This window comes from Notolepis coatsorum, assembly GCF_963971535.1.
Source record: "Notolepis coatsorum genome assembly, chromosome: 2".
In the NCBI taxonomy this organism is placed as follows: domain Eukaryota; kingdom Metazoa; phylum Chordata; class Actinopteri; order Aulopiformes; family Paralepididae; genus Notolepis; species Notolepis coatsorum.
The window spans coordinates 58648251-58660625 of record NC_140166.1 but is presented as its reverse complement, the minus strand read 5'-3'; the positions used below and the strand labels follow the sequence as shown (position 1 = coordinate 58660625).

The following is a 12375-nucleotide window of genomic DNA, read 5'->3' as shown; positions in this document are numbered from 1 at the left end:
TTAATGTCAGTAGTGGAGGGAACCTCAGGGCGGTGCCACAGGAATGTCTTTAACTGCGCACTCTCAAGGGTAGGGCAGTCGTCTATGTTGGGATCTGTGGGGACTGGTGTGTGCGTCAACCCACAGAACATAGATTTCTTCATCTCTGCCTCCTCTTGACTAGCCTCCCGTGGGGTGGGTGTAGGCCACTCTTCTTCCGGGAGCTTGAGGAGCTCGGGACCGTCACTATAGAGATTGTGACGTGTGAGGTCATCCAGGGACATTCCCCGTGTGATGACGTCTGCTGGGTTCTGTTTTCTGTCCACGTACCTCCATCATGCTGATTCTGTTAAATCTTGGATCTCTGTGATTCCCACGAAGACCTTGTATCTACACGAATCGGACTGGATCCATGTGAGTACGGTCATGGAGTCTGACCACAGGATTGTTCTTTGCACCGGGATGGTGAGTTCACGTTGGATTAACGTGGCGAGTTGCGCTCCTACTAGGGCTGCGCAGAGCTCTAGACGCGGGATCGGTTGTTGCTTGCGGGGGGCTATTCTTGAACGAGCCAGGATGAAGGCGGTATGTATTTCTCCTCCCTCCTCTCGGGCCCGCAAGTAGGCCACCGAACCGTAGGCTACTTCGGAGGCGTCGCTGAAGACGTGCCGGTCCATCTGACACGTCTCCAGCCGCACTGTGGGTGGGAAGTAGCTGCGGCGTATGTTGACACCTGGGAGCGAGCTGAGTTCTGTTTCCCACTCTCTCCATGTGGAAGCAAGGTGGTCGGGTATGGGGTCGTCCCAGCCCTGGTCCTTGTCCCACAGCTCTCGTACAATCATCTTTGCCCTGGTGGTGTAAGGTAGAATACATCCCAACGGGTCATATTGTCTGGCGAGTGTTCTGTATACACTCCGTCTTGTGGTCGGTAGTGAAATCGACCTTCCCTGCTCCTTGGTCAGGGGTGTGTGTCTATAATGGAGCGAGTCTGTTTTGAAGCGCCAGACTAGTCCTAATGTCATTTCTTGGGCTTCACCTGGGATGGTCGCCATCCAGGTCTCGCTGCTTGCTGCCTTGTCCTCTGGGGAGAGGCTGCGCAGTACTTGAGGGTCGCTGCTGGCCCACTGCCGGAGATCAAAGCCGCCTTTGATCAGGGAGGCGCGGAGCTTGAGTAGGAGGGCCTCGGCCTCTTCTGGCGTCGAGACGCTTTGCAGACAGTTGTCCACGTAGAAACTCTTCTCTACACTTTGTCGGACCTCCTCGTCAGCTGCTGGGTCCTCTGCGACATGTTTTTGCAGTGCGAACGTAGCACAGCATGGGCTGCATGTGGTTCCGAAAGGGAGGACTTCCCATTGATAGATGGATGGTTGCTCATCCCCGATCCTCTCTCTCCATAAGAACCGCAGCAGGGGCTTGTCCTCTTCCACTAGTCGCACCTGCAGGAACATCCCTTTGATGTCGCCGCTGATGGCCACCTTGTTCTGGCGGAAACGTATCAACACGCCTAGTAGAGAGGGGCCGAGTGTTGGGCCGGGCAAGAGCTCTTTATTCAGATTTTGTGATCCGATCTGGTAGCTGCAGTTAAACACAATACGATCCTTGCCGTTGTGGTGGACCTTGTGGTGGGGCACGTACCATGATTCGGTCGTCTGATCGGCCTCTTGAATGTCAATTCTCTTTATGTGTCCCGCTGTGATTAGCTTGTCAATCTCAGCGCGGTACTCAGTGGCTTGAGCGGGGTCTCTGGCTAGGCGCCGCTCGGTGTTCAGTAGATATCGCTCCGTCGCTTCTTTTGAGGCGTGGAAGGTAGGCATATCCTCTCGCCTCAGGAGTGGAGTTGCGTATCTCATCACTCCATTGACTTTGACTCTCTTTGTCCCCTGCTCGAGGAGGGCTATGGCATAAATGTCTTCCTTGGAACGAATGTGTTTCTTTTCGTTCTTAAAGGGCATTGTCTCTAGTGTCCATAGCCTCTCGACGTGCTGTAAGAGGGTGGCGTCTTCTTCTGTCACTCTGGAGTGGAGGCAGCGAGTGGCTGCTGTTCGGTTGGGAGACCTGGAGAGGGGGCCTTGTAGTGTCCATCCTAGGCGGGTCTCGACTGCTGCTGGACAGCCTCTGGGCCCAATGTGGACCCGGTCCGTCGGGACGATGAGGTGTGCGTGGTCGGATCCTATGAGCAGGGTCGGGGTGGCGCCGTCGATGAGCGGTATAGGTAGTTGACGCAGGTGCACGTATTTATCCATCAGCTTGGCGATGGGGTAGGTGTACCGCGACAGGCCTATGTCTTGGCTGGTGAAAGCGTTAGTGATCCTATACCGCCTCTCTGGCTGCCCGCTTGCTGCGATAGTGAAGGAGACGTGCTCACCCTTTATTGTCTTCAGGTCTCTTCTTATAGTACGAATCGTCATCGTTTCTTCGCTCCCCCGCAGACCCAGCTGGGCTGCAGCGGATGGGAGGAGGAGAGTCTTTTCTGACCCGTCGTCAAGGACGGCGTAAGTGTCCATGACCTTGTCCTCGTAGCTTAATGTCACTCGGACCACCTTCCCCTGCTGCTGGCGGGGTCAATATACATGACGCTTACTCTGGTGCTGCTTGAGGGTGCGGGTTTCTTCCTGTTGCTGTCATGCAAGACGTCCAAGTGGGCTCCGTCACACCGGCTGCACCTCTTCTTCAAGCGGCACTCGGCTGCCATATGGCTGCGCGCACAGCGGTAACAGCGACGGTTGGACTTTATCCATTGACTCACCTCGTCGGCGGTCATCTTCTTGAAAGTATCACATTGTGACAGCCAATGTTCTTTCTCGCAGTACTGGCATACAATCTTCCACTTCTCTTTCGTCGAGGGGGTGCTGTGGTTCTTGTTACGCGGTACTGATTCGGCTTGGTGCATGACAGTCACCAGCCTGCGGTTATCGTTGGATCTCCGAGGTCCCTCTCTGGGGCTTGGTCCACTCCGCACGAACGTATCCAGTCGTAGGCTGCTGACTTCTCTCGCGAGGAAGTCGGCCAGGTCTAGGAGGGATGGCTCGGGACCGTTGGGATCACGGTGGTCTCTTTGCCGCCTGAAGCGCTCTTGTCGGGCGGGAGGAAGCTTCTCTAATATCCTTTCCACATTAGAGTTAGCGTACAGTTCGTGTCTACCCTTTTCCTTTTGTGCCCCCAGCATCCCTACCAGGGATTGTACCTTGATAGAGAGGTCATCCAATGAGCGATTGTCTGTGGCTGGGGGGAGACGGTCAATATTCCTTATCTCTTGTATCACGTAGTCCCATATGCGTCCATAACGTTGGTTGAGGGCTACTAGAGCCGCGGTGTATGGGGTACTTGAGTTGGAATATGCCAGCGCTATATTATGCGCTCTGGGCACCTTCAGGTGCTTGAGGAGGATAGCATATTTGTTCGTCTCATCAGGGACATCGGACATCATAGTCTCTAAGCACATCCGTAGTTCCGTGTACTGTGCTCTGTCCTCGTGTGTGAAATCCGGGAACGTCGGTGTGCCAAGGTACGATGCCATGGATGGCTGGCACATCGGTGAGCGTTGGGGGAGAGGCCTCCTGGGCGAGTCTCCCCGTACGTGTCGTCGTGGGCTGGTACTTGGTGGGTACCAAAGCCCGGGTACCCAGGTGCTGTTCCTCGGGGCTGGCGGTGCGTCAAACTCACCCTTGAGTTGAGTCGGGGGTCTGTAACGCAGGGCCTCGGGGGTAAAGTCTGGGCTGTACTGGACCTCCTGGTCCTGTGGAGTACGATGCTGCTGGTGGGCTTGACTTTCTTCCTCTTCCTCTTCCTCTTCCTCTGCTAGGTCTTCTAGATCTTGCAGTCGTCTATTCAGTCTCTCTGCGGCGTAGGCCGGTTCTTCCCGGTTGCTTGGTCTCGCATGGACCGGTCGGGGAGGGGGTTCGGAGACGTGTATAGGCTCTTTCTGTTGGCCGGGCTCCGGGTCGCTTGGTCGGGTAGGGGAAGGTGCCCTAGACCCTTGTCTTGACGATGCCCTGGAGCTCCGTGCGGAGAGAGGGGGTGTCGCCCTGGCAATCAGTTGCTCCATTATCTGCGCTTGTATTCGGTCACGCTCAGCTTCGCGCTTGATGTGAGCGAGGTCACGCTCTGCTTCGCGCTGGGCTTGGGCTGCGTCGCGCTGTGCATTGGCGGCGTCGTGCTGTGCATCGGCGGCGGCGCGCTGGGCATCGGCGCGGTCTCTTTCAATATTCTCTTCCGTCTGGAGGCGTCTGGTCTCCAGGCGTATGCGGTCGTCTTCACTCCTTTGCTGCGCCTGGAAGCGCTCTCGCTGGGTCGCAGAGTGTTCGCGTTCACTAAGGGCTTGCGCTTGGAGTTGCGCGTGAAGGCGCTCTCTTTGGTCTGCAGATTGTTCGCGCTCACTCAGTTGTTGAGCCTGCAGGCGTTCTCTTTCCATGGTAGAGTGTTCGCGTTCACTTAGTTGTTGCGCCCGGAGGCGCTCTTGTTCCATGGAAGAATGTTCGCGCTCGCTAAGCGTCTGTGCTTGGAGTCGATCGCGTTCGGTGGAGGCTGCCAGGGTGGCGATGAATGCCTGCGCCAGCATCTTGTCCGCCTCGCTGGGGGAAGACACTGATGGAGGTGATCGGCTTCTGACAGTGCTCGTTGGAGATCCGTTCTCCTGGCGCGCTCCGAGGAGGTCTATCTCCTGGGTGCGCTTCTCTTCTGGTAGTGGGTCGGGTTCCGTCCCTGGAGCGCTTTCTTTATCCTGGAGCTCTCCGGGGACCGTCCCGTTGACGTTGTCGGGGGGTATAGTCATGTCATGTCCCTCCTGGTCCCCCCCGTGAGCTTGGTCAGTTACGTTAGAACCCACTAGGGTCTCTACTGGCAAGGTCGCCTGGTCGTTAGGGTTTGACATGCTTTTACTATCCGCTTTTCCCGCATTTAACGTCTGTATAAAGCTAGGTAGTAGACTGGCAGCGTAGTCCTCTAGGTAAGGAGGTGGCTGCCGTCTGCGCTGCTGCCGTTCTAGCTTAGGAGAGCCGTTTGTGGAGTGTTCACCGCTGGCCATGGTTAATATCAATATTATATTTAGATATTACACTGATATTCCTCCGGCTCGAAGGACCAATTGTAACTGAGGGGTACAATTCCCTGACTGTATTGAGAGTATGGTATCATTAAACCACTACTTAGTTATGTACTTTAATTACTGGCCATACAGTACACGGTATATATGATGAACACCCACACAATAACACGGCTTAACAAAGAAAGTCCTGTTTAGAATATTTATTAGAAGAGCAGCAATAGTAGATTACAGTATTGAGAATTATGAGTCGCGCTTATATGGCGAAGAACACTTAAATAGGTCAAGAGCGTAAGTCCATGAGCATATTACGATGGGTATAATTAATACCACCTGTAGCATAAGAATTATATAAGGCACACTCGTAGGTCAGCTGGAGATACTAAGGGGGTTCCCTCCGGTTGTAAGCCAGCAGGGGAGAGGAATTGTCGGGAGCAAAAGTCTGGATCAACGAGGAATAAAGAGACTCCAGGTACAGGAGACGGTGCAATAATCCCTTGGTCCTTAGACAAAGCAACAGCTATACTCCGGTATGCATTGCAGCATGGATGAAAGCTAGCCAGCCTCTGTGGGTCCTAGAGGCGGGCTCGACGGTGCTCCTCACAGGGTAGATCCCACACAGCAGTGGGGTAGACGGTTCTCTGCTCCAGCAGCCACAGTACCAAAGCAATACAATCCAGCCGGAAAAGGCTCTGCATTCGTTGGTGTAGGTTCTCCGGTGTACATATCCACACGGTTCTCGTCTAGGACTCCTCGGATGGCGGCACAAGGTTAGGCCCCCCAGCTTGGATAAGTACACTAGCTCGGTACGACGAACCGGTGGTAATGCTGGTCACTGTAGAACGGTAGCCGCACGATACACTATACATAATAGACTATTACTTTATAATAGAATAAGTCGAACTCGACGATACAGCGTTAAACTCTGACACTTTAGCTATCAATTCGCACGCAGTCTCAAGGCTCTATTTAGGGGCAAAACGGGCCCACTTCACAGCACGTTGTATCGTGGTGAAGGCTTCAGCTTTTAGTTACTAAGACTAAGTGCTTCTGTATCCACCTGCGCCGTATTTATATATACGTAAGGTGAATAATCTAGTGCCAACCTCATTTCTGTCTCGTATTACTGCGCAAACCTGGGCATGTTGAGACATGTCTTAGCGGTGGCTTTGAACTAGACATTGGGGGTATGGCCGTTGGCGCCTAGGGGGTCGCTGTCCAATAGGAGAACGAATATTATGGTCTGGCCTGTACCTAGGTAAAGGGATATTCCGTGTATATGTACAAAGAATATACAAGGGATATCAGACGATATACAAATATTATACAATATATCTCAAGTAATAAATATATATATTCGGTTTAATCTGACCCTTTGTAACACTATGCGTATTTAAGTTTTTCTCAATTGTGGGCGTAGTATAGAACTGAGGAGGGCAGTAATACGCCATGTTGCGTTTAAAACATATAATATTACGGCATAAACATGTCAGGTGACTGTCACTCACTGTCCCTCAGTCTATGGCAGGCAGCAACATAGGCTGCTGCTAGCTCACTTGTGCTGTTCAAGTTGGTCATGAGCAGTAAAACTCGTTTTTATTAGTGCTGTCAATCGATTAAAATATTTAACTCGATTAATCGCATGATTGTCCATAGTTAACTCGCGATTAACCCTTTAATCGCCAAAAACGCCGTAGGACGTCTTTCCCCGCCATGCTCATTCTGCCAAAGACGCTGTACCACGTCTTTGATATCAATATTTCAAAAATCTGTGATCGAAATCATATTTCTCCCCCGGAGACATGAGATGAGCCCCTCTCAACTCTCCAACGGTTCAAGAGCGCCATCTGGTGGCCGATCGGTGGATTGCCCAGGGCGGAAACAAGAAATGGAAGCTGGTGCTCATTTCAATTCGGTCCGATCACTCGGTAATAGTCTCAGGACTCGAGCTGATCACAACTGATAGCAATCCGTTACCAATAACTCGATAAACAACATGATTCAGACGTATATACTATTATACAACCTGGAAATGGATCGCATATTTCTCCATCCCATAATAGGAACATTTCTGTTCCACGCTCATCGCCCAACGCTATGAGGAAGCTACGGTAAGATTCAACATTCATTTTCAACGTGTTCGATACTAACTGCTCTAATGATCATATCACCCACACTAGATGAATCATATAACGTTGGCCACGGAATTATAAACGACCCCCCCCCATCCGGTCAACATCAGATCATACGTAGTAACTTCTAGAAGCACGTCCAGTTGACATTTTTTATCTCGCGCAGATTGCTATCAAACTGTATTTGATCATCAATATAATGCATTTGGGGCTATAAATCACGTTCTGGAGAAAGCTGCAGAAAACGATAAAAACATACTTATACTTTAGACCGTATTTTAGTATGAATATGTGAATGAAAAAGTATAACGTTGCTACACCCTGAACAATAGATATAGGACGTTGAATGGGCCATAGTAATGTCAATTTAGCAATACAATTTAAAAGGTTATAGCCCTGCAAAGAAGGGGAACTTCTCCATATTAAATAGGGCTGGCGGAGGATGGTAAATTATGAATTTAAGCATGGCGATCAAAGGGTTAATCAATTTTTTTTTTTTTTTTACCTTAAACAGATCTTTTTCAAGTTCCAAGTTTTAATACTCTTATCAACATGCGAGTCAACAAATGCTTGCTTTATGCAGCCATTTATCACAAAAGGATGACCCTCATGCATTGCAAATTTGCATCAAATTAAAAACAGTGATGCACAAAATAACTTAAAAGAAAATAATAATTGAAAACAATGAATAAAGTGTGCATGAAATAATAGGGGAAAGAAAACGTTACTTTTTACTTTTTTTATTAAGTTAATCGTGAGTTTAAATAAAATGTGGCGTTAATAGAATCGGGCGATAACGCGTTAATACCGCGTTAACTTTGACAGCCTTAGTTTTTATACATAATCAGATTGTTTTTAGTAATACTGTGCACGAGCATTACACTAGAACAGGGGTTCCCAAACTTTTTCAGCTCGAGACCCAAAAGAGAAATTTGGTGTTTCCCTGGGACCCAAACTTACAAAAATATGCCATAACATACATTTATAGAGCGGCCGGGTAGTGCAGCGGACTAAGTGTCTGTCTACCACCACAGAGACAGTGGGATCGAATCCAGCTGTGGTGCTTCCGGGTTGGCCGACCATCCATACTAACACAATTGGCAGTTAGCGGGTGGGAAACCCGGCGAGGGTGGGTCCTGGTCGTTGTAAACAGCGACTCCTACAGTTCGGTCGGGGCGCCTGCACAGCATGGGAAGGATCTAGGAGAGGTAGTGTGACCTTCCACACTTTACACTCTCCCAGTGAGTCCGCGCTGCCAGGTGAAAAGAAGCGGTGGGCTGGGTACACATGTGTCGGAGGAAGCATGTGATAGTCTCCGCCCTCCCGGACCGACGGTAGTGGGTAGAGTGCACAACGACCAGGAAGGGGATTGGGAATTGGCATGACAACTAACATTGTGATGGGAGAAAAAACAGAAAAATAAGGGGGGAAAAGATAATAATTATTTTTTTTAAACATACATTTATAATCTACTGATACAGAAGACAACAAACCATGAATTTCAAATGTATTTATTTAATTATAAAAGTACATCACAGCAATAATCAGAGTGTAATGTTAAGTTGCTCACCACCTCATAACTATGTACATACAATTTTGTAACACTTTTAAAAACAAACATGTGATACTCTCCTTTCTATTTCTCACCCTTTTCAACTCTCCATTTCTTACCCCCTCCCTCCGTCCCTCAACCTTAAACCCCAACATTGAGCAACATTCTGATTCATTTGTACTGACTTATTTAAAAATTCGACTGACCTGACATGCTAGAAGGGGTATAATATTTCATCTATGGCACAATGAAATCTAATGAGAGGTATGTGGCTGGTTGAAGTTTTCAACCAGCAGATCTATTCTGGGCTTGGTTTTTGAAAGTGCTATTATGAGGTCATGCTGAGCATTTAGTCTGTTTCTGTATTTGTTTTTCAGGTATGCTAGAGTAGAAAACCCAGATTCACATAAGTATGTGGTGCCAAACTGAATCAACACATCTACAGCTTTAAAAATAAATAAATAAATAAATAGATAAGATTTTTACTTTGTTTTAAATTTTTTTTATTAGCGACCCAATTTGGGAAACACTGCACTAGAGGTTCCAGTAGTGGGCAGCTTGAATTGCCAGGTCCTAAAACCAACGCTTTAAGGAGATATTTTATTTTTAGAGCATTAACTCTTTGGAATAACCTGCCTCAAAACCTCTGCTGCATTTACAGTAGATTCACTTTAAAAAATAATCTTAAATTGTTTTTAAATTGTTTTTAATACTGTAATTTTTAGTTTTTGTTTTACACTGTAATGTAATTTTAGCTATCTTAATTGTTACAGTAGTTTCATTATGCATTGTGTGTACTGACTTTTAATAATTTAGTTTTTGCAATAATGATTGTTTTTGTATGTTTTTTTGTGTGTGGTCCCCAGGAAGACTAGCTGGTTGCTATGGCACCAGCTAATGGGGATCCCTAATAAAATCAAATCAAACACTGCTTCCAGATACAAAATCCTTCATCACACATGGGATGGAAGACTCGTCTAACTTTGTTTCCGTTTTTATATTCTTAGTGCCGCTAAATGCTCGGGGGGCGGAGTGTATTTTCTTTGATGTAGTTAAGATTATTGTTTTTTTTATACGGGGAGGGGGGGAGACCAGGAGGGTGGGGGGTGGTGAGGGGGGAGGAGTTAGGTCAACGGGTTCATCACTTCTGGTCGGGCATGATGTCGTCGAGGGTCTTGCCCGCCTCCAGGCGCTTCTCCATCTCCACCAGCAGCTTGACGCCGTCGACCACCATCTGCATCAGCTCCACCTCGGAGAAGCCCAGACGGTCGGCGTTAGAGATGTCAAAGATACCCCCCAGCGATGCCGTGTCCACTCCACCTGTGCCGCGCTTCTGAAGCCTCAGCCTCTTGAGGATCTCTTCGAACTTCTCGTGCTTGCTGACGTTGGGCAGCTTGACGTGCACTCCGGCGCGCAGCCCGGTGCCCAGGTTGGAGGGGCAGGTGAGGACGTAGCCCAGGTGCTCGTTCCACATGAACTCATGACCCTTGTCCTTGAACAGGGACTCGATCTTTGTGAGGCCGGTGCAGAAGCGATTGAACACCTCCTTCATGTTGCCTCCCTTCTGCATGGAGATCACACGCAGATGGTCTTCCTCGTTCACCCACACCAGGAAGGTCTTGTTGTCGTTGTGCCAGATGCCCCTGCCGTCGGGCCAGTCGCGGGCCATGCCGGACGCCAGCAGCAGTGGAGACACGGGCTTGTCGAACAGGAAGTGGTCATCGATCAGCTTGTTCTGTTCCTCATCCGTCATGTTCTTCAGGGCGTAGTACGTGCCTTTCAGGTCGCCGTCCAGGGAGTCTAGACTTTCAATGGAGAGGGTCTCGATGGCGCGTCGCTCCCCGCGGCTGCAGTGGGGGGGCAGGGCGATGCCGCGCACGCTCCTTCCGGTTCGCACCCTGGAGCTCAGCACGTAGTTGGGGTCCAGGTCGTCACCGCCCTGGAGGTTGTCTGGGTTCAGGTCCGTCTTGTGTTTGTCTGAGGGCTTGTAGCCCCCGTGGCGTTCCTCGATGATGGGGTCCAGCAGCTCCTTGAAGACCTTGTACGTCTCCTCGTCTCCGGCCACGCAGCCCACGGTCATGATGAAGGGGTGGCCTGGGTTATCGACGCCGGTCTGAATGACGTCGTCCAGGGTGAACCCACTGGGGGTCTCTTTGTCCCGCAGGCTGGAGTAGATCTCCGGGGTCAGGATCTTGGCCATGTGGTTGTTGTGCTTGCTGAGGTCGGGGAACTCCTGCTCGGCAGAGTAGTTCATCTTCAGCGTGTTGTGGGGCATGATTGCTCTCACCTTTCCACAGCAAAACGGTCGGCAAGGCACCTTGGTTGAGAGATGCAGGCTTCAATCTGTGTTGTTTAGTCTATCTGTTCAGTACTGTTCAGTACTGTTCAAAGATGAGAATTGTTGAGTATATAGATCACAAATGTTCTAGAATGTTTGATTATGACATCATACTGTGACATCACGAATGTGCTATTATGACATCATACTGTGACATCACAACGGAACATGTTTGAGTGCCATTTGAATAATATAAATAATAATAAAGTGATTGTATCAAGAATGAGATTAGGGCACACAGGGCTAAATAGTACACTTAGGTTAATGGGCAAGCATGAGACGGGTAGGTGTGAGTATTGCGGTAGGCAGGAAACAGTGGAGCATGTGTTAGTGGAGTGTAGTAAGTATAGGGAAGAGAGACAGATCCTAAAAGAAAGGTTAGAGAGAGACCACATCAAGCTGGAGGTAAGAGAAGTGTTGCGACTGAGTTCAGGGAATGTGGGGTATAGGGCAATTTTTTATTTTCTAAATAGTACAGGTTTGAGTGGTAGGATATAGAGTAGTGTAGAATAGGGATTGGCATGTGCATAATCCATCTAGCTCTAAAATCAATTTCAGTAGGTGGCGGTAATGCACCAACACGTTAGTGCCAACCGCCAATAAACATTAGAAGAAGAAGAAGAAGAATGTCCCCGAATCTTTGGCCTGAATAATGAGAACCACCAGCTGATCACAGAGGCAGTGCTGACATTTCTGCACAAGGCAGAGTTGTACCAGAGGATATAATGTTATTTTATTTATTATTATTATTATTATTATTATTATTATTATTATTATTATTATTATTATTATTATTATTATTATTATTATTATTATTATTATTATTATTATTATTATTATTATTATTATTATTATTATTATTATTATATTTTTTTTGTAGGCCTATGCGTATTTAAGTTTTTCTCAATTGTGGGCGTAGTATAGAACTGAGGAGGGCAGTAATACGCCATGTTGCGTTTAAAACATAAAATATTACGGCATAAACATGTCAGGTGACTGTCACTCACTGTCCCTCAGTCTATGGCAGGCAGCAACATAGGCTGCTGCTAGCTCACTTGTGCTGTTCAAGTTGGTCATGAGCAGTAAAACTCGTTTTTATTAGTGCTGTCAATCGCTTAAATTATTTAACTCGATTAATCGCATGATTGTCCATAGTTAACTCGCGATTAACCCTTTAATCGCCAAAAACGCCGTAGGACGTCTTTCCCCGCCATGCTCATTCTGCCAAAGACGCCGTACCACGTCTTTGATATCAATATTTCAAAAATCTGTGATCGAAATCATATTTCTCCCCCGGAGACATGAGATGAGCCCCTCTCAACTCTCCAACGGT

The 12375-nt window shown here is 48.5% G+C and overlaps 2 protein-coding genes across 2 annotated transcripts in view; one reads left to right on the top strand and one right to left on the bottom strand.

Moving 5' to 3' along the window:
- pcsk6 (proprotein convertase subtilisin/kexin type 6) overlaps positions 1-12375 on the top strand; it is a gene marked incomplete at its 5' end in the record, with an annotated part of 408343 nt that overhangs the window by 296310 nt on the left and 99658 nt on the right.
- On the bottom strand, positions 9846-10979 carry LOC311248865 (creatine kinase B-type-like; the record flags this gene model as incomplete). The annotated part of the gene is made up of 1 exon (XM_084338094.1): positions 9846-10979. One exon carries the CDS (start codon positions 10977-10979, stop codon positions 9846-9848), a length of 1134 nt encoding a protein of 377 aa, XP_084194220.1.